General features: G+C 36.5%; 1 protein-coding gene across 1 annotated transcript in view; it reads right to left on the bottom strand.

Moving 5' to 3' along the window:
* Positions 1 to 24,867, bottom strand: part of PDS5A (PDS5 cohesin associated factor A) — a 73,095-nt gene that overhangs the window by 31,005 nt on the left and 17,223 nt on the right. Inside the window, exons 3-11 of the mRNA XM_017823450.1 lie at positions 10,481 to 10,684; positions 9,979 to 10,065; positions 9,112 to 9,209; positions 8,490 to 8,616; positions 4,608 to 4,688; positions 3,009 to 3,149; positions 1,820 to 1,935; positions 928 to 1,022; positions 2 to 36 (exon numbers count right to left, since the gene is read on the bottom strand). Coding sequence (XP_017678939.1) covers positions 2 to 36; positions 928 to 1,022; positions 1,820 to 1,935; positions 3,009 to 3,149; positions 4,608 to 4,688; positions 8,490 to 8,616; positions 9,112 to 9,209; positions 9,979 to 10,065; positions 10,481 to 10,684 — 984 coding nt within the window. The remainder of the gene's footprint in view (position 1; positions 37 to 927; positions 1,023 to 1,819; positions 1,936 to 3,008; positions 3,150 to 4,607; positions 4,689 to 8,489; positions 8,617 to 9,111; positions 9,210 to 9,978; positions 10,066 to 10,480; positions 10,685 to 24,867) is intronic.

Here is a 24,867-nt window from a genome sequence, read left to right as displayed (position 1 = left end):
CTTCTTCTGGGTCATGTGATCTAACCTTCAAATATTCTGTTACGATCAGAAACAATGAAAAGCTTGGCTTATTTATGTAGGTGTGACATATTCTGATTTATTAATAATGTTAAAACAATTATATGTCAGTCATATATCACAACCATGTAATCTATTAAACTTATAGCTACCCACAGGAAGTATCTGTTCCAATGTTTTCTATGTTAAATATAAAACAATTAGATAACTGTAAATATCAAAAGAATACAAAAGTGAATAGTTTTTATGATAACCTCATTTGCAACAAGCAAATGAAAGTGAAAGTGAAAAAAAAAGCTGATTAGAATATATTGAAAATAAAGGGGGGTGAGGGAATGAGAAGAAATAAGACGAGAAGAAATTCTCATTCCCAAAGAGCTAAAAAGTTAAATAATAAATGAAAAATACCAACAATTGCTGTAGGATAGCTTGCATCAAAAAAAGAACAGTTTTTCAGTGAAGCCTGAAAATCTGCTCATAGTTAAAATAACGCTGTAGTGAAGGAAGACACTTCATTGTTTAGATCAGCAAAACAGCATTTTCTGAACTCAGTGGGAGAGTACTGGGGAACACAGTGACTGTTCTTGAAAATAAGTCAAGATGTTGCACCAATATTTGCTTTGACTTGCCAAAAGTTTCTTTAGAACTTCAAATTACTTTAAAATTCATTCTGCAATGGATAGCTTCTTAAACACAAACACACAAAGTCCATATAAAGTCACACACTCCTCTCTTACTATAACTAGCACTTGTCTTCAGCAGAAATCAATTACTCAGTGTTAGCTCTTCAATCCAGCATCAAGCATCAGACTTGATACATTTTAGAACCACGCTTTTACGTACAAAAATAATTATACACTTCCTTGCTCATTTCGTCAATTATTCTAAACCCCTGCATGAGCATCTCACCAGTGAGGTCTTTTGCTAAGTCTGGATGGTTCATTAAACAATGACTGGCGAATTTCACACTCTCTAATCTCACAGGGACATGGATATCATTGAACCTAGAGGGATAGAAGATGATGAATGTTAATTTTTAATTAGCCTTTCAAATCATGATTATTCTCTATGTAGTAACATGCGTTGATAGTATGTTCTGTTAACTATTAGAATACTTCTGTGTGACAAAATAACAGAATATAAAGGTTCTGAATTTATCTCCATAATACAAATGTTCCTCATACAAATTTTTGTTATTTCTTGTGCAATTAAGTCAGGACTAAAATTAAAGCATGAATATGCTGTATGTGGAGGCAACGTTGAACTAACAGATTTTTGTCCACTGACTTTTGAACACAATTCTCCATACACAGTCAGTATTGTGTGTGCATATATACACACACAGGCAAAATTATAAAAATGTAAACTGTCATGTAATATGTACCACTTGAAAGCATTCACTTTTTTAAAAATTATAAACTTCTATATTTACGGAAAAGGAAGCCTCTCTTCACTCAAAAAGGTAAATGCCAAACAAAAGAGATACAGTTGCAGATACAGATGAAAAGTATGAAATTTCAGACAATGCTGGCATAGCTATTGTGTAATTTCTGCCATGTGTGTAATGTACTGTCTAACCTATATGCTTGTAGCTGACAGCAAAATAGCAGCAGTTCTTCAGGCTTCTTCATTCCAAAATGTAACTGTGTGCAATTCTCTGTTTTCAAGATTTAACAAAGTAACTTGTTCAAATATAAACAAACAGTTATATCCTCTAAAAAAACCAATGACAAATGCAATACTAAAAGAAAATTCGGAACAAAAAGAACAGAAATTTAGAATTCTATCCCGTTTCTCTTACCGCCCAAGAAAGCACTGCCAAAGAGGTCGATTTTGCGTGGCCAGATCAGAATCTTTGGAGCCAAAGAGTTTAGCCAAAAGTCGAACAACAGCCAAACGCTCTTCTCCATCATTGCTCTAAAAATCAAAACATGAAAAAGAAACTGTAAATCATTATCCATAATATCTTAATAATAATTTCTGGCTTCCTTTTCTTTCTGTTCTTGTAACAGATTAAAAACTGAGTTTGAAATAATTTCTGATAATCCTCAGTCTCTCTAATTAGAATACTAGATTAATATGAGTGAAAATATACAAATACCTATTAAGTTAACATATTATAGACACTGAATATGTGGCTGTGCTTTGAAAATTCCTTCTCTTTTGGGAATAAAAACCCATACACAGTAGTCTGAATAACATATCTTTGGCAATTTCAACAATTCATGACATTTTTGTTGTAAAACATTCTTTAAGAATGTTTCCACATGTGCGTGGAAAAGACATCAATTAAGATGTTATAAACAGATCTGCAATAATAAAAGAGATACATCATTTCATCAAACACCTATTTCTTGGTTACTTTTGTTTGTTGCTACCATAGCCTACAGGTACATGCACACATACAAAATTACCTCTCTCATTCACTTACAATTTTATGAAAGACAAACAGCTTTATAATTAAAAGCCACACAAATTTCCAAATCAGGATAAATTAACTATTTTCAAGGATTCAAAAGAAGTCAGCTGACTTACTAGCCGATTATGACAAATCTCAGAAAATATTAGGAAATAATTCCTCTATTACTAAAACATTTCATAAAACAAAGTTCTGCAAATCAATACTGAAGCTGACAGATTGGCATTCCACGACGTAAGCCAACTACAGCCTAATTACTTCATAAATTTCAGGTGAATTCGAAAGATTGAGTACATAGAACTTTTGCATTAGACTCTGTTATCATTATAATGAGTATATATTTTGTGTGCATAATATGTTTGCAAGCAAAAAAAAGCATATAATTATATATGTATGTATAAATATACATAAATTGCCAGTATCCTTTCTTCAATATTACATTTATCTTTCAAGTAAAGCAATAAATATAAACTTTTTATCCCTCCAGTAGAACACTTATTAAATCTACATCTCTGCACTCTTAATATGCCCAGAAATTTTACTGCTTGTCAAAAGCTACATTGTAACCTACCTTCAGCTTGAATTCAAGCTGTGGCATGACAGACAGCAGTAAGTGAGGATCTATGGCAAAAAGCTCTTGTATCAAGTCAAACACATGTTCTGATAAGTCACTTACTGAAGACTTCCCCAGTACCAGAACCTGATTAAAAAACTAGAACACAAACATTATTATTTGGCAGACTGTCCCTCATTAAAGCAAAAACTATTTTTAGAAGTTATTTTAACATAGTATCATTAATATTTTTATAGTAATGGAAGATACTCAATGCACAATGTCTTCATTAAATCAAAGCATTTCACCCTTAACAATTTAGGCTCAGGCAAATTACAAACATCCTTCTCAGTTCAGTTCTAATACTTCAGTCAAGACAGTTTAATTCATGATAATTTGATAATTTAAAAATATCAATAACCATCTCCCAAGTAAAATAAATAGGTAATAAAAGAATTAATTTAAAATGCATATTCATCCAGTAGACATTTAGAAAAAAATTAGTATCTTATTTTTAATTTTCTTGTAATTTAAAACCAATCCAATTGAAGATCATCAAATACTGAAAATGAAGCTTCTTCACCTCAAATCCTTTTTAAAGAACGTCAGATGGCTTTATGTTATGTTTTGTGATATTTGATAGTAATGTATGAAGGTTGTTAGTGATCTAACAGAAAGAAACTGAAAGTAGGCTAAAATATGAACTATTTCTTTTGGATTTGTTAAATTTTAATATACTTTATATACTTTCTATTAGATTCTGTGGGTTAATATTATTTGAGCAGTGCAAATGCTACAAAGCTATTACACACTTGAAAAAGAAAGTAAGAAGAACAGTATTAAATCAACTCAAACATTACTCTATGTACTATCCTGTTTCCAGTTATGACTAATTAAAAAGCTTAAAGAAGGAGGGGAATTGGAAAGTGGTACTTGTTAGTGAGACTCCTGGTCTCACTTTTAAATACTTACTGATTAATCTTTTATGAATTTGTCTAATTTCCTTTTTAAACTATTCTGACTTTTACGAAATCTATTGGCTTTGGCACCAAGGAAAGGCAACAGAATGGATCAGACCACATTCCCCACAGACTGCAGTAGCTGTACTAAAAGGCAGAACGCACAACTCTGACATTCAACAAGAAGAATTACAGTAGAAGTGAAAAACATAATTCTTTCAGTCTTTATGACTACAGCAAGTTTAGGAGGGAAAAAAAAACCTCTAGCAAAGAGCTGGCAGTTTGAAATGCTTCATCCTAAAGCTTGGTATGAAATTTGGCTGTCTGGTTACTGGACATACAAAGTACTAGCAATTCCTTTTGTTGTAACAGGAGTTTTGGTGGTCATCTATTTTCACAGCCTAAATTTAGGCTTAACTTTAGACTGAGATGGGCAAAAATTAATTTCCTCTTCACTTATTTGATACATCCCACATACTTAACAACCACGTTAACAATACCCTATTTGGAAAATGGTATTCTTGTAGCTGCATTACAAAATGTGGCTTTTATAAACAATATTTACAAGGGAAAGAATCCCACCAAATTTGCAATAAATCAAGACAGTAACAAGAATATTTGCTACTTGTAGGTAATGTGGATTAACTAATTTACATACATTGGCAATACAAGGTTCAATGGTCTGGACGGTCCTTTTCAACAGGACTTTTGCAAGATCAAATGCTTGTTTATTAAGGTTCTGAAATAAAGAAAACATAATAAAATTTTATAGAGACAAACTATTTCAGATGACTTTACTTTTCCCTCCCAACCTTAAAACCCCATGACTTTAGAAAGGTATGTTTCCCCACCAATCTATTTGTTTTCAAAGCTATCCAAATTAAGTTACATTAATTCCACAACTACATACACAGAGAAATCGTAAAACTAGTTTTCCACACACTTAAGAAATCTAACCCAAAACCATCACTTCCTCCACATTAAGACTTTATCACCTGTCACCTTTAGCATTGCATTCATATCTATAAAAAGTTTTCACATGCAACAGCATTAAAAATTTTGAAGAAACATTACCATACTTTGAAAATTAATGTGCACCAAACTTAGCCACTGAAAAATGAACAACTCGAACTTAATATTTAAATGTAGTTTTGTTTCTCCCTCACATACCCATAAGAGGTACACCCTGCAGCAAAGTTCAGCCTTGTCTAGAGGGTAAAACTGTGCACTGATTGCTCCATGGCCTGTACCATATGCTCTGGGACAGCCCACAGTGAGCCCACAGAAAGCACTTACACTTGGGCAGAGTTAGCTGCAAACTTTCCAAGTAAACATTTGATTGCAACATGACAAATCTGAACATCGTTTTCATTACTCTTCAGCAAGATAAGGAATGTAACTGCACATCTGAAAAATCTGACTGTCCAAGTCTGCACAAATCCAATATGCAGCATCTCATATCATCTAGGGATTAATGATGCTTGGAGGGGGCAAAAAAAGAAAGGTGGATTAGCTGATTGCCCTGAAAATTACAAATCACTGCAGAAAAAATGCAGGAAAAGCCTAGGGATGACTGATTCTTGGGAAGATGGTATTTGGCAAGTCCACATTGAGAACGACTCGCTCGTGTACTTTTAACTAATGAGATGACAAACTGAAAGACAGTTCCTCAACTGATAGTAAAGAGAAACAAATGGCCAAAGGCTCAAATAAGTACATTCTCAGTCACCAAAGCACTTAACTGATGTCTCATTACAGAAGACAGACATATATGTATCAACTCACCTCAAATTTTAAATAAATAAATAAATAAATAAATAATAATCCCAACACTTTCTTTCCAAACCAGACCATGACAAAAATCTTTTTGGCAGGTATGCCAGTATTAAACTAAAGGACTGCCAACCTCATACAGAAAACATACTTTCTTTAGATTTTCAACACAGCTTCAAAGATTTCCACACAAACAAACCAGCAACCCAAATACATACACACAAAAACCTCTCACAGTACCAAAGAACCAAACAACAAAACAGCCTAGAAAAGTAATATATCTACTGATGAAATAAACAACTATTAATAAATAATAAAAAAAAAATTCATCTGTTAGGGAAATCAAACCCTGAAGGACTGGACTAGCCCTGCTGTAGAGGATGCAGAAAAAGTTACTGATTTTAAGCGCATAAAATATATGAAGACACGAATATGTTTTTAAGGAATAACCTTGATAGTAAGAATGTGAAGAAAAATAGTCACTAAATAGTACTGCTTTTAAAGTTAATAAAAAGGACTACAGTCTGATGCCATAAGTAACCTGAGCAAAATGTGACTTATGATACTGCTATTGAAAATCTGGATTCACTAGAGGAGAATCACAATAGCACACACAGAGAACAATGTACACCACCATCACTTTATTGATAATGGATGTACAAATGAATATAATTTAGATGCTGAGGTAGATGCTACTTCATGTCTAATTAAAAAAAAAAAAGGAACAGACTACATTATCCAAAACACATTATTTCAGCTTCTTTACAAAGACAAACTTCCACTATTTCTTGCCACACTGTTAGTTTTATTATGTCATAGCAGAGAATGACTGGTATTTGACTGCTTTGCACAGACCTGAAAGTATTGCTATTGTATGTGTTCTACAAGAAAATAAGTTTTTCAAACTACGGGGCTTCTGATTTACATACCTAAGGACAAACAACATAATCACAGAATTTCCTAGGAGATCTGTTCATGAAAGGAGAACATAATTACCACAGTCAAACTCTGCTAGGCAGATCAGACAGAAGAACTTTCTGGTTGTTTTTTTTTTTAAATTACCATGGTAAAACAGTAGTTTAAGTTCTGCTGTTACAGGAAACAAACAAATTAAACCGGACCAAAATACTGACCAAAGTACAATACTGAGCACTGACTACAGGATATTATTTGCTCAGTCATGACCAAGAGTTGGTAAGGACTGGCACCAGTCCTCTAAGAGGCAGTGAATGTGCAGTAAAACCCAATATTTACACCAAGTTTACCTCCCTCTTTATCAGAGCCTTGCTTAAGCATTTCCTTCATTAGGCAGAACTATACGATTAAGCTAACAATGTTAATGCTGAAGGATCATATTTACTTTTACTTTGCCTAAACCAAGTAGTCACAACACACTGTTCTGTTGTACAAGGTTTACCAGGTCTTTGTATTGTCAGAGCAATGCCCACCACTGCCAACAGCATCACCCAGCACCTGACACACACAGCACCACTCCTCTATTCCATTCCTGATATCAACTGCCTATAATTGATTAGAAACAACTTACAAAGTGCAGTGTATTTTCAAAAGGACTCTATTATTATAAGAGGCCTCTCTGTTAGCAGTTTTAATAAGACATTACCTCATTGCTGTCAATGACTTGACAGAATGGTATTTCTGTCTCATGGTCATGACAGAAGGAATGCAAACTCTCTCAGACAATAGAATTTCACAGGTAAATGACAATGGCCACAGCTTAGACACTCCTGTGTAATGCATTCCCATGAATTCTCCCTCTTTAAGTAACTAAATGAATAATTCCTGCTAACTTAACTTTTATCTCCTAATTTAACTTTAATTATGTAATCATAGATGGAGCTGCCTTAATTTTGTCATTATTTTAAATTAATAAATGAACAAACAGAAAAACACACTTGGTAATCAGAGCACAGTTCATTTACTCTAACTAATAAGTGAAACTTCCTGTACTCCATACAATTTTCATTAAGAAGAACAAGTGTTTTAGCAAGGAAATTTTCTTGGTTGATGCAAGGCAACACCAGCCTGCACTCATTTTCCCTTATTTCACAGCTAATGGAGTTGTGTTCACTCTCCTTTCAAATTTATTTTGGCATTACAATAAAGGTACTTCAAAAGCTCAGCTGCAGGTCCAGTGACCTACCCTACTCTTCGAGGAGGAGCTCATATAAATTTCCTCTAGGAAGGAGATGTGTGTACGTGTGTGTGTGTCACTTGGTCCCTTATAAGTGAGTTAAGCAGGTAAAGCCCATGGAAGGGGTGGGAAGCACAACTAGGGAGGTGGAGGGAAGTCTGACTGGCAAGCTGAGGGGAGCAAGCTGACTGGCAAGCAGCAAGACACCACAGAAGCCTTGGGGAAGTATTTCTTTTTCCTTTTTTTTAATTAAAAAATACTTCACATCTTGTCAATCATAAACCCTGCAACAAATCCAAAAAGCAAAACAACTGACAACGTACTATCCTTAAGATATAATGTTTTCCTATTGCATTTACTTGAAAACACTATTTCAGTACAGAGATCCTGAGGCAGCAAGTAGGCACAATCTCTTGATAACGAATAATCTAGACACAGTTAATGAACAGCACCAAATAATTCCCAAAGGAAATTTTCAATCAACTTTTCCAAGACCGGGGGAAAATAAAACAGTTCTGATAGCTTAAGTGCGTGAAGAGATAAACAACATGCAAAAGGCAATAAAAATTAATGTTGTTATAATGGTATACTACTATAATATTTTATTTTGCAGACCTTGTGTGCAGGAATGAGGTTAATCAAAATCGAGTCCAGCAGCTCCTGAGTTACTCCATCGCCTTCCATGATGATAGAACTCATCAAATCCAGCATATGCATTTGTACCTTCTGGTTGTGGCTATTACTAAGATCATAAAGAATATTATCAACACTAAATTTTCAGACCCTGACAAATATTAACAGTACGGTCAAGAAACAATGTCTAACACTGTCCAGCTTGCCTTCCCTTACACTCTCCACGTCTCAAAACTCAAAACCATTTTATGTGCCTTTCTTCTCTTACAGGAAGGTTAAAAAACCTAGAACAACCTAGTTCTGCTTTAAGTGAATCAAAATAAAAAAGACAATCACAGCCACAAAAGTAAAAATGTAGATAAATGAATCAGAATGAAGTATAGTTATAACATGGACAATAAATTTTAAAACACATCTATTTTCAGATGTACACCCCTCCATACCGTAATTCACACTCATTTGCTTTCCTTGTATCTCTTTGTTTGGACAAATAAAGACTTGTTCTGTTCAGACATATTTATCTGTAGCCTAAGACAGGATTCAGTCTACCCCCAAAATTGATGATATTTTGACCATTTAAAATAATGGAAGTAATTCAACTTACTTGATAACTGAAAAAAGAGTCCTAAAAAGCTGAATAAAAATTTCATTGCAATCTTCCAACTCAAAGCAGATGTTGTAAGATTTAACCCAAGCTAAATTCTAAAACAAAAAATAAGATATTCAGGCTATTACAACTTCATATTAAGTCACATAAATATAATCATGCTAGTTACAGTTTTTTTCTATTCAAGGAAAAAAAATATACAATATTCCCTTTGGGGAAGAGACTGGGTATTTGATTTGCATATAAAGAACTCCTAATACAAAGGGGCTTTGCCAGATATATCCAGAAAAAATTACATATAGAATAATCTAATTTCTTATGTATAAAACCTGATTGACAAAAATTGTTAATATATTAAGTTCCTATTTCTAGACTTTTTTCTTCATATGACAATTTTATGTATCAATAAAAGATTTACAAACAAGATACTATTTCTAAATGCACACTGAACCCTCCCCCCGTTCTTGTCAAGAGTACTGTTTTGCAACATTTTTAAAGCAAAAATCTTATATCTCTTCTCCCATCATCAATATAAGCACACCTGCATTTTAATCAGCATTTGAAATTTTCTCTCTTGATACAAAAAACAGTGTATACATTTGTAAGATAAAGGCTAAATGTTAATAAACAACAATCATTTCAACATGTCCTCAACTGCAGGCTAATGAACTTAGTAAATGCAAACAGAATTATAACTACTAAAAGAAGCAATGCATTGAACTTCAATGAGACTGGTGTGATTTACAGAATAAATTTCCCAGGCATACTGGCACATCCGGAAAAATTACTGGAAAAAATACTGATGACACTTCTTAGGATTGCAGAGCAAAGGCCAGCTACTGAAAGTTACAACTACTGAGTTACCTCTAACAAGTAAAAGTATCTGTTAAATTGAGGGCTCTTTGTGTCCTCCAAGCCTTTCAATTGTCTTGTAATAAACAAGAATATGTCCTGTCAAAAAAAAAATACAACCATTTAGTAGTGACATTTACCCATATTTTCAAACTCATGATATGAGAACATTAAATTGTTTTTTTTAGGCACTGACAGAAAGCTATCACCAACACAGACACTGGTCATATCATCCAGTGTTCCTTTACATGTCTAGCCCTTAATTATTACACTGACTCACAGGATTAAAGCAACATGTCTTTAATAAAATTGAACATCAGTATAAATGGGAGTAAACCCAATTTTTTTGGTTTATTTTTCTGGGGTTTTTTTTGTTGTTATTGTTTGGGGGTTTTTTGAGGGGAGTTGGTTGGTTGGTTTCATTTTGGGGGGGAGGAAGGGGAATGTGGTTTTGATTTTCCTCAGTAAGAGAATGGGGTAAGGAGAAAGCCTTTATTTTGTAAAGCATTTTTACCTTAAGTTTGTCATGGGAAGTATATGGAGCTTCAGGAGCATAGATACGAAAGATATCAGCCAAGCAACATGCTACAAGGAGGCGCACATCTTTATTGGGATTCCTGAGGAAGAATTCAGATGCAAGGTGCAAGGCTAGTGGGAGATACTGCTGCTTCTCATCTTCTGAGTCCTGGTCCATATCCATGAATGTTTTTACCACCATCTGAAAATCAAAGGAAAAAAAAATTGGAGTTCTTTCTGCTTTTATTCCTAACTACCAAACAATAATTTTTAAAAGAATGCAGTGCTATCAATACATGTTCCGCTGCATAATCACAGTTGGTACTACAATTTTTTTGTTAGGACAAGTATCAGAAGAAGAGAAGTGTTAATCTGATATGTAAAGGTTTGTTGAACTTGGTATTTTAAATTAAGACACCGAAACCCACTTTGCAGCTCTACTCAATTCTGCCAATCTTGGTCTGAGGTAGAGCACAGAAGCTGCACACCGATGAGGTTGGACATGGCAGCGTTTCTTCCTCAAAGCAGTCCCATTGCAATTGAAAGTGAGGACTCACCTCAGCATAAATACTCCAAGGGGCTGTATGCCATCTGGCCTAACACAGGGCTACAGTATAATACTGCTGCTTTAAGACTTGAGAGGAGCCTAAGAGGCCACTCTTAATACTCTGCCTGTATTGAGGCACAGAGTTCAAGAAGCACTTTACATACGCACAGTCACTCTATCTGGTTTAAATAAACTATAATACCAGACAATAATTTGATCCCTCATGTAAAATAAGTCTAATGCTGCAGATCTTTTCTTTCTGCATACTGACAACTGCATCTATGCCCTTATCAATATAATGAAAAAATTAGCTATGTGGTTTCCTTGTTTCCTCTAGCATGGCTAAGAAGAAATGCCACCAAAATTGTTTATTTTTTATTATTATACAACTTCAGTTAATAGAAACTTCTCAACATAATAATTTGGCAAAACTGAAAGCGAAAATTTAGTTTGAAGAAATACAAAGTTGCAGATTTAATTTTTGGAATAGGGCTTGTTAAAAGGATGAGAATGACTCCTAGGATGTCAGCACAGAACAGTGCCAGAGAGTCTTAGTATGATGTTAGTGAAATCGATCTTTGTGTTTCATTTCTCCTGGTCACCTGAGCATCCTTAGAGTCAAAATTGTGAAGGACAGTCACATTGCATACCAGTAGCATACCCACTACAGACACAGTATACAGACACACATTAAAGAGATTCATGAGTAAACGCAAAATGATAAATCTTGATGGGTCAAATTCACCTCTAGAATAATAACAGTAAAACACAAGAGAAGACTAAGCTCACACAACTAATAAACACATCTCTAACCAGAATTTTTTTGTTATTGTGTCATTCAAATGACACTAAGGTTGTTTCTCCACTATTAAGCATGTCCCTGCTTCCATCATGAAAATGCTGTCTTTCAGCTTCACCTCCTTTCTGAGTTTTGAAATACAGTTTCAAGCTCAAAAGATCTTACAAATGAAATGTTTGACAGCAACCTTTCCTACAGTACATTACTTAAAACTCTTTTTTGATTTCTATAAATGTACAAGTACAATCTTTCATGAAGCAACTTACTATAAAAACAAAATTCAAGAAAGGAAGAGAGAGGAGAAAAACTCTACACAACAACAAACAGAAAAAAAGAGAACTTTAGAGCTACAGCCCATAAAGATACCAACTTTATCTGTATTGGTCTGTTTCACTAAAAATACTCTAAAGCTATGTTTTCTGCTGAAAGCACAAACCCACCCTTCTGACAGCACAGGTCTGTCTGTTACAGGGCCACTTATCACCGTGCCCTGGGGCGCACCAAGCACAGCGTCCACAGCCAGTCCACGGGGGTGATTGTCTCGCTCTGTTCTGGGCTGGTCTGGCCTCACCTCGAGTGCAGGGGGCAATTTTGGTCACCACAGTTTAAGAAGGATATAAAGCTATTAGACAGTGACCAGAGGAGGGTCACGAACACGATGAAGGCTCTAAAGGCAAAGATGTATGAGAAGCAGCTGATGTCACTTGGTCTGTTCAGCCTGGAGAACAGCAGTCTGAGGGGAGACCTCACTGCAGTTACAACTTCCTCATGAGGGGAAGAGGAGGGACAGGCACTGATCTCTTCTCTGTGGTGACCAGTGAGAGGACCCAAGGGAATGGCCTGAAATTGTGTCAGGGGAGGTTTAGGTTGGATATTAGAAAAAGGCTTTTCACCCAGAGGGTGGATGGGTACTGGAACAGGTCCAAGAAGCATTTTGCCCATGTTCTTGGGAACGTTGTGTAATTTTTGGGGTTGTCCTGTACAGGGAAAGGAGTTGGTCTCAACGATCCTGATGGGTCCCATTCAAGTCAGTATATTCTGTGATCACCTGTTCCCTTCCTAGATCACCTGTCCTGTTCAAGAATTAAAAAAGCAGATAACATACTCTTCAAAACCTACCAGACTCTTTCAATCAGGAAGGTGTTAAAAAAAACCAACAAACCCTCAAAAAAAACCCAACAACAAAAAATCCAATCACAATCAAATTAAAAAACCCAATACCATCATCAAATCAAAAAACATGACAAAAAAAAACCCCAAATCCCAACCAGCAACAAAACCCACACTACACATGCTCTCTCTCTGCTTGTGGCAGGACAAGGAATAATGGCCTTAACTTGCAGCATGGGATTCAGACAACTACTGTGGAAGGCTTTACAAAAATGGTAGAAAGGTCTAAAAGATCTGTATATCCTGATAAACTGTATCTGTACCATATCAATTTATCTCACCAAAGTTCTTATCAGTCATTCTACCCATTTTACAGATTACCTATATAAGCAAACTTTTGATCTTCCCCATAAGACCAATCTCCTTTCTCCATACCCTTCTAGATCACATCTCCATACCCTGAGATCTTTCTTTAAAGTCTCATATTCATATGACAATATGGATAAATCTTGCATTTATCCCTTCTCTGATATGTCCAAAACAGATGAGGTAAAGTAGCACGGTGCTGAGAAAATTCACACAACTTTCCGATTTGATTAACAAAATGTTCGGATATTCTGGGATTAAAGTAAAGAAACTAGTCTTTCACACTGTCTTGCCTGTTTGAAAACACACCAAGTCTTACAGATCTTCCTATGTTGCTCTTGTATTCAGAAGGAACGCGTAAAATTCCGCATATGTATCCAGCCCTTCCCAAAAATCTTCCTTACATTGTATTGCACAGAGGTTCTATTCTTTGTATATTTCCTATAACTCCATTACATTTCCTGTTACAAATTATGAGCTTTCTCACAGAAATTAAAGAAAGAATAGAAGGAGCAGTATGCAAGTTGCATGATGCGTAACAAATACGGATAACCTCTTAAAGGAAGTTTTAACATCTTACAAAGAACTGGTTGTAACTGGTTTAGGAATATTTTAGTTAAATTTTTTCTAAATTTAATTAATTGCCTTAACACTGCAATACCAGTATTACTTGTGACAGTTAGAAATTTATCCACCAAAAGAATTTACTCACGAAATTGAAAACCTAAAATAAACTCTACAGATACAAAAAGACTAAAGGTTCAAATAATTTAAGGTTTTAAATTTCCAAACTGGAAACCACTCCTTATCATGCTAAGACAGTTTCTATTTCTAGAAAAAGTGATCAAACTGTAACAGGAACTCACTACTTTTCCAAATTACAGTACTATTGTCTAAGTGCTGTACAATCAAAACAACTCTAACTAGAACACTAATATTCACTTATATAAAAACTTACAGACTTAACAGCTTTCACCACAAAAAAACTGTCACTGTTCTCTGTGCAAAAAGCAGGAGACAGAAAGTATTCTTTAAACACATTAATGTAACATCATCAATTCTTTTCCAAACAGTTAAGGACTCAATTAAAGCACTAACTGCTAGACAAATGTAAACAAAATACAGCTATGCACATTCATTATTAAATTCGTTCTGTATTGCTTTTGATTTAATGCATCTCCATTAAATTGTCACATACTTGTGCTTTACTTAGCTTGCAAAAATGAAACTGTTAAAACTATCTAGAAATTTTCATTATTGGCACTTTTACCATATTACCTTGAAATTTTAACTATCAGATCAAGATTTTACTCTCCCAGGATCCGCAAACATGTAAGTGAAATAATCTAACTCTAACATTGGAGAAATGCAAATGCCTTCATTCAAAATAGCAAGAACAGCTAAATGAAGACTGCTTAAGTCACTCTTAGCATGTTACAAACATATTGAAAATTAAAGAAGTTAAAGCTTTCGGGGAGGTATTAATCTGATTGCATCCACCACGCAGCGTGCAAGCCAGTCACTCTGGGTTACCTTTTCACCCATTAGAGAGAAATGCACAGACCTTGACTGAGTTCAAGCACAGATGTCCATAATGACATTTACAGATGTCACCTCAGTTTTGCCCTGGAACTCTGTGCTGACCATGAAAGCAGTTCAGTGTGACTAGATGCCTGAAAAGAGGTGAGATGAACACTGGCAGCTTCTTGTGAGGCTGTCGGCCTCTCAACTGCTTTGAAACACATACCAGAGGTTGCCAAAGCACTGCTCACAGACTGCCCACACCTCATAGGCAGCTTATGTGCAGCCTGTTTTCAAAGACACTAAATCAGCATGGTAGCTTGCCCTCATGTGACTCAGCTGCATGTGGCTCTTGTGCAAGATCTATGCCTCGGATGGAAATACTAACTTTTGCTGTTCAGATCCTGTAGCTTTGGGCACATGGTTTGTGGGATCAGGAAGATCAGCTGCTGCTGAAACCTACTGATGACTCCAGTATTACAGGGAGAAGAGTTACATAAACAACGAGAGAGACAGGGTAATCGGTAGAGAGAAGACAAACCAGTGCTTGCAGAGAAGAAGCAGCAGGCAGATCTACAAAAGCCTTGCTACAGCTGGCAGGCCAAACACCAACCCGCAAGCCAGTCACAGCAGGGGGAAGATGTGTGCAGGTTGCACTTGTTGTACTCATCTTACAATGGCTTATTCGAAGGATTCCAAAAGTAGTAACATTTAACCACCACCAGTTTGTAAAAAGACCAGAAAAAGATACTCAATATTTTAAAATTTTGTAATCATCAAAAGAAGAAATTTAGCAATTGAGAGAATTTGATACCATTTGTTATAATGGGAATACTATCAGAAGTTAACTTCAGTACTAAGGTTAAATACAAAAGATATTTGAAAGTAAAACATAACCAAATGGATGTGAGCCCAGATGACACTTCAAGAGCTCAGACAACTCTGTGAGAGATGCCAAGAAAAGGTTAAAATTATAGTACACCCAAATCTAGCAATTTTCAGCTGCCATCCGAGCGTTTTTACATTTTTTCCTCACATGATTTAAGCAGTACAATAGGCAATTCTTATCATAAACTATTAACAATAAATTATATTCTTTGTTTAAAGATCTCCGTGTAAAACACAACAAAATCCACAGACATGCATTTTTGAAAAAAATACTTCTACATTAATGCATATTTAGGATGAGAAATTTTGGTCTCCCTCAGATACAATCCTATCTGTCAGCCAGAAGTACCAAACAAACATGGAAGAGACATTATTGTGTGGATAGAAACAAAAGAAAAGATATCAAAGTATTCAAATCAGGAGGATTAGATCATTGTTATTCCAGAATCTTTAAATACCTGACAAATGATATCATAAACTTAGCAGCACAGGTTTTGTTGGCTTTTCTTAAAAAACACAACAAAACAAACCCCAAACAAGAAAACCCAACCACAACACCAAAAAATCCCAACAACAAACCACACACACACACCCTACCACCACCTCCAAACAAGGAAGATACCAACTAGCCAGAAATTATAAAATATTAACATAATGATCAAGAAAAGAGATCTTGCCAATACATCCAACAGGCTGACATCAACAGAATTTCATAATACAAACCAAATCCGGAAGGGTAAATAAAAAGAAGAAAAACAGGGTAGCACATAAAAAATAAATTACTTCGCTAACCCTCATCTTGTAACAGCTCGTACCTTCAATAAGATAATCAACACTCTACACAACACCAACCATGACAAGAAATTTGTCCAAGTGTCAAGAATGGCATTACACTGAAGCACATGGAAAATGAGAATGCTGCAAGAGATGAAGATTAGTGCGACACTGTCTCCTTTGCTCCTCAGTGTTAAACTGAAAGGACACTTTGGACCTGAATAAATTTACTCGTGCAGAATGGTAGGAATGGATGGTAATGACACAGTTACAGACTGGCAATAAAGGACAGGATATTACATGAGAACAGAAACACCAAAAATTGATTGCTGGTAAATAGTCTCATGCTTAGCTCTTAAATCCAAGAATTTATGCTATTAAGAGCTTATCAGCTGGAAACAACAGGAGAGAGGAAAGATGGACATTTATTAAGCAATTGTAAGGAAATTATGAGCCAACAGCAGGCTATGTGCATGAAAACAATGAAAATGCAATTGCAGGATATGACAGAAGAAGGAAAGGAAGAAACAGCAATACAACTCACGAAATGCTAAAAATACTAAATGCTGATTTGAAACACATTACTTAGGCCTGATTACCCTCATTAATTTAAAAAAAATAAAATGAAAAGTACAGAAGGTGGCTACCAAAGGAGTCACAAAAGCCTTTTCTTGTAAGAGGATATTTACCAGACTGTGCTAATTAACCTACTGAAACAACAGCTGAAGGTCTCTCTTTGAGGTGAGCCCTGTATAGACAGTATCTGTACTGATGATCTGGACAAGGGGATCGGGTGCACCCTCAGGAAGTTCACAGACAACACCAAGTTTGAGCTGGTGAAGGGTCTGGAGCACAAGTGTTATGAGAAGCAGCTGAGAGAGCTGGGCTTGTTTAGCCTGAAGAAGAGGAGGCTGAGGGGAGACCTTATCACTCTCTACGACTACCTGAAAGGAGGTTGTAGTGAGCTGAGGGTTACCTTCTTCTCCCAGGTAAGCAAAGGGACAAGAAGAACAGTCACAAGTTGTGCCAGGCAAGGTTCAGATGGATATTAGGAAAAATATCCTTACTGAAAGAGCGGTCAAGCAGGAATCACCATCCCTGGAAGTGTTTGTAAGCGTGTAGATGGGACATGGTTTAGTGGTGAACACAACAGTTCACCGCTTGTTGCACTGGTTGGACTAAATGATCTGAAAGGTCTTCTCTGACTTTACTGATTCTATAATCCTTTTAGTATGCTTTAAATACAGGAGTGCCATTCACGCCCTGGAAAAACACTGCAAGTAGAAATGGGTAGAAAACGAGCCTGCAGGATCTGCGGCTTCAGAATGGGGGCTGCTTTCTGACCATGGAAGCATGTGTCATGGAGCAGCACCTGCTCCCAGGGTTCACCTCATTGCAAACAACTCCTTCTCAGGGCCCACCCAGGGAACTACAGCCAGTCAGTCTCACCTCTAAGATCATGGAGCAGATCCTCTTGAAAACTGTGCTAAGGCAAATGGAAAATAAGGAGGCGACTGGTGATAGCCAACATGGCTTCCCTAAGGGGACAATTTCGGTGGCATTCTGCAATGGGGTTAGTGTTGGTGGATCACGGAAGAGCAAATGATGTCATCCACCTAGACTTGAGCTGAGCATTTGACACTGTCCCAGAAAACACTCTTGTCTCTGAACTGGAGTGTGGCATTCCTCAGGGATGGTATCAGGACCGGCACTGTTTAACACCTTTGTTGGGGACACAGACAGTGGGACTGAGCGCACCCTCAGCAAGTTTGCCAACAACACTGAGCAGTATGGTGCAGTCGACAGGCTGGAGGGAAGGGATACCATCCAAAGGGACCTTGATAGGCTTGAGGGGTGGGCCTGTGCAAATCTCAAGTTCAACAGGGCCAAGTACAAGGTCTTGCATCTGGGTTGAAGTAATTTCAGAAACAAATACTGGGTGGAGAATGAATTGACAGCAGCCCTGAGGAGAAGGACCTGGTGTTGGTAGATGAGAAGGTCAGCATGACCTGGAAAGGTGCATTTGCAGCCCAGAAAGTCAATGTATCCTGGGCTGCATCAAAATAAGTGTCACCAGCAGGTTGACGGAGGTGACTCTGCCCCTCTACTCCTCTCTGGTGAGACCCCACTTGGAGTGCTGCATCCAGCTCTGTGGTCCTCAGCACAGGAAAACATGGACATTTTGGAGTGAGTCCAGAGAAGGCCACCAGGTTGATTAGAGGGCTGGAGCACCTCTCCTGTGAAGACAGGAAGAGAGAGTTGGGGCTGTTTGGCCTAGAGAAGAGAAGGCTCCAGGGGGACCTTATAGCAGCCTTCCAGTACCTAAAGGGAGCATACAAGAAAGCTGGAGAGGGACTTTTCACAAGGGCGTGTAGTGACAGGACAATGGGGAATGGCTTTAAACCGAGAAAGGGTAAGTCTAGATTGGATATTAGGAAGAAAATTCTTTACTGTGATGGTGCTGAGACACTGGAACAGGCTACCCAAAGAAGTTGTGGATGCCCCTTCCCTAGAAGTGGTCAAGGCCAGGTTGGATGGGGCTCTGAGTAGCCTGGTCTAGTGGAAGGTGTCCCTCATGGCAGGGGTTTGGAACTAGGTGATCTTTAAGGTCCCTTCCAACCCAAACCACTCTATGATTCTATGATATGAGAATCATAGAATCAATGAACTGGAAAGGACCTGAAACATTCTTGTGAAGTTCTGCTGCTGTCACAGCAGCTCTAAAATGAAAAGTAGCACTCCCTGTCTGGTACCATTAGTAACCCCTGAAAAATAAATTTTATTGCCTGATTTTCACTACAAAGTCTTTAATCTATGCTCTCTGACAAGACATGTAAGCAGCTTTGAGTAACTCAGGGCAGGAGGGAAATGAAAAGTTGCATTTTCAAAACTCTTCGGGGCAAAGACTATTTGTTTCCTTCTTTACATCCTGCTCACCAAGTGAAGCCAATGACCAGGGTTTCCAGGTGTGATTACAAACGTATCATAGGACATGTAAAGGTGATGCAGGAATAGCAATGGTAGTCTGTACAGTGATATAGACATCTGACTGGGCAAACAGTTTAACTGGCTACCCTTCCCCTGGGGACTAACCTACATTAGGCTTCTCTTGAGAGCATTGGCCAACTGACAGATCACACGCAAAGAAGTCACAGATCTGTAATTTACCACGATCTTCACACTGGTAAAACGACATATTCTGTATTGTTTTCCTTGCATCAAGCAACTCCAACTATTTTCCAAGAGCCCAAATATTAAATTTATTTAATGTATGAAAAAGCAGAAAGACTGGCTACCATGTGTAATAAAACCCTATATACTGAGCAGTTAGTTCAGAGATTATTTGAGGTAACTTCCTTGATACACATTTTTAAGTAACTACATAATGAATGCAAATATCACACATATACAGCATCCTAATCAAAACAGGACAAGTAATGTTACCAACTTGTGAGAGAGGTTGTTCAATTACCCACATCTTACATCTTCATAATCAACACACAGCAGAATTCCAGTTCTGTTGTAAAACTAGAAGATTCCCCACAGTAAAATAAATGCAACAGATGCGGGAGAAAAAGGTAAATAAAATGAAAAAAATCACAAGTCTTAATCCCAGGTAGCTGTAGTATTGGTTCCTTGTGACATGGAGATCCAGTTTAACCACCTGCAGCCACTATCTCCTCCCTTTCCCATGACTCACCCTGTCCTGCCTCTGGCCATGCAGTGCCACAGCACACTTTGCAATGGACACAACACTCGCTGAATAACCCCATGAGACAATTTAACCTACTAATCTGTCTGAAAAACTCCCTGGAAAAAGTCCTGGATAGTTTTCTGACGGGCACAGTTAGATCACAGACATATCTGATACATTGCAGAGTTAGTAGAAGGGAAGGTAGACAGAATTCAATGGCCAAGACCAGGAAGGGAAGAATTACTTAGTCTTCCAGTGCACAAACTCTTAAAAAACAATCTAACAGTGACACAAATTCTTAATAGCGGCAAGCACATGAGGCCTGAAATGGGCAGCTATATCCGAATCCTAGTAGGCTGCCAGAAAATTTACCTGTACCTCTATTCAGTAGAAACTGGCATAAGATGTGATCACTGATCATTTTAAATTCAAGGTCTCAAAAATACATTGTTATGGTAATTTTCAAAACTCGTATGCAATGTATCAATTAACTTACTCGTTTTAATTTAATGATGTATTTCCTGGGTTTGTATCATGACCTGAGACAGCAGAGGTTCCCCATTCACCTTTCTAGGCCACCACTTTCTTTGCCTTACAGGTTCTTATCATTCTCATCACATCCTCATCTCACAGCTTTGGAGGCAAAGATTTACTGTAACTTCAGTATTGCACATATATTTTATTTATATAAGGGATGCATAACACCCATAGTGTTTACCATTTGGCTCCTTAGCCGGCATTAAATTCCGTAAGATTTTTCAACAGAAGCTGTTGATTCAAAGATTTCACTAAGTGCTCTTGACTGATACATAAGTATCTCCTGATTTAGTCCTTTACAACTTCATGAAGTCAGTGAAGAGTTTTGTTTTCTCTCACTATTTGTTACCTTGCTTTAATCAACACTGAACCTAAGAGCTTCCACTTGGATTTGCCCCACTCAAATTATCTAACTTAATAGGAATTCTGCGAAATTCTCCCTGGTTGTGATGAACACCTCATCACATTTCCCAAACAGCTACAAGGTTTTCGAGTGTGCAGAGTACTATCTAACATAGGTCACTGTATGGTTTGTCAATAACAAAAATTATTTACTGATATTTACTTTTTGCTTACAATCAGCTTTTAATGCATGACAATACCTGGCTACTCAATTCAAGACCTTTTTAAGTTGTTTTAGTGTAAGAAACATCGAGAAGTATTCCTAGTTTGGCCTTACCAATACTGAAATCCTGAAGGTATTTTATTATCCCAGTTTTAAACTGTTTCACACAATTTTCTATGACACAAACTATAATACTGTGGATCAAATCACCCATTTTAACAATGTGTGTATACTTCTTCTCAAATAATGAAAAGATGGTGCATATACTTATCAGCACATGATCTTTTAATATTAATACTGTTCTTGATCTCTTACACATCCATGATTTAAGTGTAGTGCCAGAGCACCAATTTTTATTTTAATTTTTTTAAGCAATTCAGTTTTCAGCAGTATTTATTACCAGTCTATTACTGGGAAGATTTGTCATGGAATTCTTTACACTTTTCCTGCCAAAGACTAACAGTTGAAATACTCTAAGAAGGTTCATAAATTAAAACACTGCAAGTCATCTAAGTTTTCAGAAACTTCACTTCCACATACGTAGATACATAAGAGTATTTGCAGAGGGACTTGAAAGAGTCTGGTTTTTAAACATTCAAATGACAATGCAAGACATTATCAGTTAGAAGCATTTCATTAACTAGTCCTTTTTCCCTAGCTATACTGGCAAGTGTTATATGTGGCTGGGGCAAACCCCAAAAATTCTTAAAATCGTATCCTCATGGTGCAGTAGTTCCTATTTCCATATGAAGTTTCCCAAGTACTTTGATAATAGCATCCAGATGTTAGAGAGAATTCTTTATAACCAATTCACTGCTGTGTGATAATTCATTTCCTCTTCCAAAGAGAAGGTGGTGCTGGACAAGAACAAAAATGGCATTTGCATTTCTACTGTGAATTGACTGTAAGGATTCATTTTGAAGTGAGTATTTAAGGATCAGTTCTCACAACACAATTATGCATTAGAGTTTCACATTAAAACACAACTAGAGAGCTATGCTGCCAGCAATACTGATGTTTTAAAGACTATATTCATGTCTTTTTCTACGCTGCAGTGCAGATGCATCCCATGGTACATGACAGTCTTCCTGACTCAGTCATCCAAAAGTGGGGCATGTATAAAGCACACCATGCTGTTCCCGGCTTGTGTTTCAACACAACCAAAAAATGAGTCCAAAAAAAGATATTTTTTTCTAAGAAAACCAAGTTTTTCTATTCCAGCAATCTTGTAAATTGTGCTGAGTTGAAAACTTGCTATACCTATCGAAGCATAAAATTATGTGAAATATTTGTACCTCAATCTTTAACTCTGATTGGACAGTCTGTGGCAGTAAGAGAAAAAAGGCATTAAAATTTCTTTCATGGACCTCATTCAATGTCCAGCAATCACACATAATACCATCACACTCAGTAGCACCAGAAGGTACCATGGTCAACAAGAAAATACTCTTCAGCTATAACACTAACTTTTCTGGTTTCTTTAGGAGCCAGATTCCACTGCACATTAGGACTGAAAAATCAGGGGACAAATAATGTGAAACTCCAGCATGAACCATACCTAGTGACAAAACTGCACTAAAAATTTTTGGCTATGCTGCTGTCACCTACTGGAGTCATAGTACGAGACTGTCATATGACTACGTAGAATGCAGAAACTGTGAGTTTCCATTCCCATGTGAAAGGCTGGACAAAAATCAGAATAAATCAGAACTGTAAAACTGTAAAAAGCCTTCATCTTTCACAATCAAAACTAAGACTACCAATGAGCAAGAACTACAAAAAAACCCTAACCAACAGCACATCAAACCAGAACAAGCTCCTCAGAAGGCACTGGTTGACGTGGACACTGCAGAAAATTTCTGCCAGCAGCTGAGGAACCAGCTACTGCACCTACCAAACTACATGCACTGCTGCAAAGAATTTCTATTCAGATGAATTATCCTTCTCCAATGAAGCATTATTTTACCAGAAAATTTGGCTACCTGTTGCACACAATTATCTGTATTAGAAATACAAAAAAACCCCACAGCTTTGCCTTCAGGCAGGTACCAAGCTCAGAACTAAGGCACTACAGAATGGATTGAAGGCAAAACACAACAATTTCCTTACTCTGCGTGCATCTTGTGGTTTCATTTTGTTTTAAAGTAGCCCCAGTAAAAACAAAGTTTCTGGAAAATCTTGAAGCACAGGAAAAAAATGATGCCTAAAAAACTGGACCTGAAACATATCTGGAATGGTTTCCTGTTTGTAAGTCTTATTTAATTCTTTAATGAGGAGGAAGAAAATTATGTCTAATAAGTATATGGAAAGCACTGTATTCGTAGAATTCATTTAGTAAGCCTAAATTATTTTACTGTGAATAATTACAAGTATTCCTAAGTAGGAGACTGATTTCTGATGCATGTGAAATGAACAAAAATAATAAAAAAATATTTAAAAGAAATTTTCCATTGTAAATATTGTCATTAAAATGAGATGGGAGACTGAAGGAAAAATAAGACACTATTATTGCTTATATAAGGATAGGAAAGCCAAATCCGCAGTGCTCAGCAACAGGATGATGATAAAGACAGAATAATTATGTGTATGATATTCACTTTCTGAGAAATAAGCCTCTAAAATTAATATAAGTCTGTGCATTTTATTATAATGTAAGTAGCAAAGAACAATATGAAAATTCTTCAAGAAATTCATATTACCATCATAATTGGCAATATTAAAAGCAGAGAAATATTTCAAAATTAATATATTTATAGAAAGCATTTTGATAGACTTTACATGACAGTATTTAAAATGTTGGGTTTTAATGTTTTTACTGTACATTTTATGATATAGTATTTCAAACTAAAATGTAGACTTTTCCATTTTGGGTATGGGAGTAATTGCATTTGTATGTTCAAGGAAAAAATAAAAATGAAAAATGAAAAGACAGAGGCAGGAGAGCAAGGAAAAGAAAGGAAGACAGAAAAAAACCCCAGGTTTTCCCATCATGTCTCTATCTCATACCTATTTTTATTTGCTGAGTCTTGACATTTACACCCAATCACCAGTAACAGGACCATGTTTTCACTTGTTTCTAACTTTGCTAAACATTTTAGTGATATTTTCAAGCAATATTGCTACCTTGAGCTGATTGAAAATTATCTCCCATCCAAAATATGTACTCTGTTTACAAAACCATGACTCTCTTTTTACCCAACTGAAGAAAAAACAACCAAATTACTGCTTTTACAGAGCACCATTATTCCTTTCTGGATTAGGAATACCGTTTTAGAAGACAGTATGTCAAATCCCAGAGTAGTGGTGACTTCGTTGATTTTAGGTAGTTATTTTAATTATGGGCTAATAAAGTCTTGTCTGGGAATTCTCTAATATTTTGAGAACTTCAAGTAACTCCTGGTTTCCACCACAAGAGTTCTGCAACTATTTTGCCTATCAGTTCCATCAAATTCCTTCCCTTGGATAGCTAGAGAATGACCATAATGCTGTACCTGTCCCTCAACATTCCTCATACGTAATCACACAGCTTTATAGCTACTGATTTTGCTAAGATAAGAAGCAGGCAGTATATCAGATATAAAGCA

Source organism: Lepidothrix coronata, unplaced genomic scaffold (assembly GCF_001604755.1).
Source record: "Lepidothrix coronata isolate B3197 unplaced genomic scaffold, Lepidothrix_coronata-1.0 Scaffold0, whole genome shotgun sequence".
Classification (NCBI taxonomy): domain Eukaryota; kingdom Metazoa; phylum Chordata; class Aves; order Passeriformes; family Pipridae; genus Lepidothrix; species Lepidothrix coronata.
This window is presented reverse-complemented; position numbering and strand designations above follow the sequence as displayed.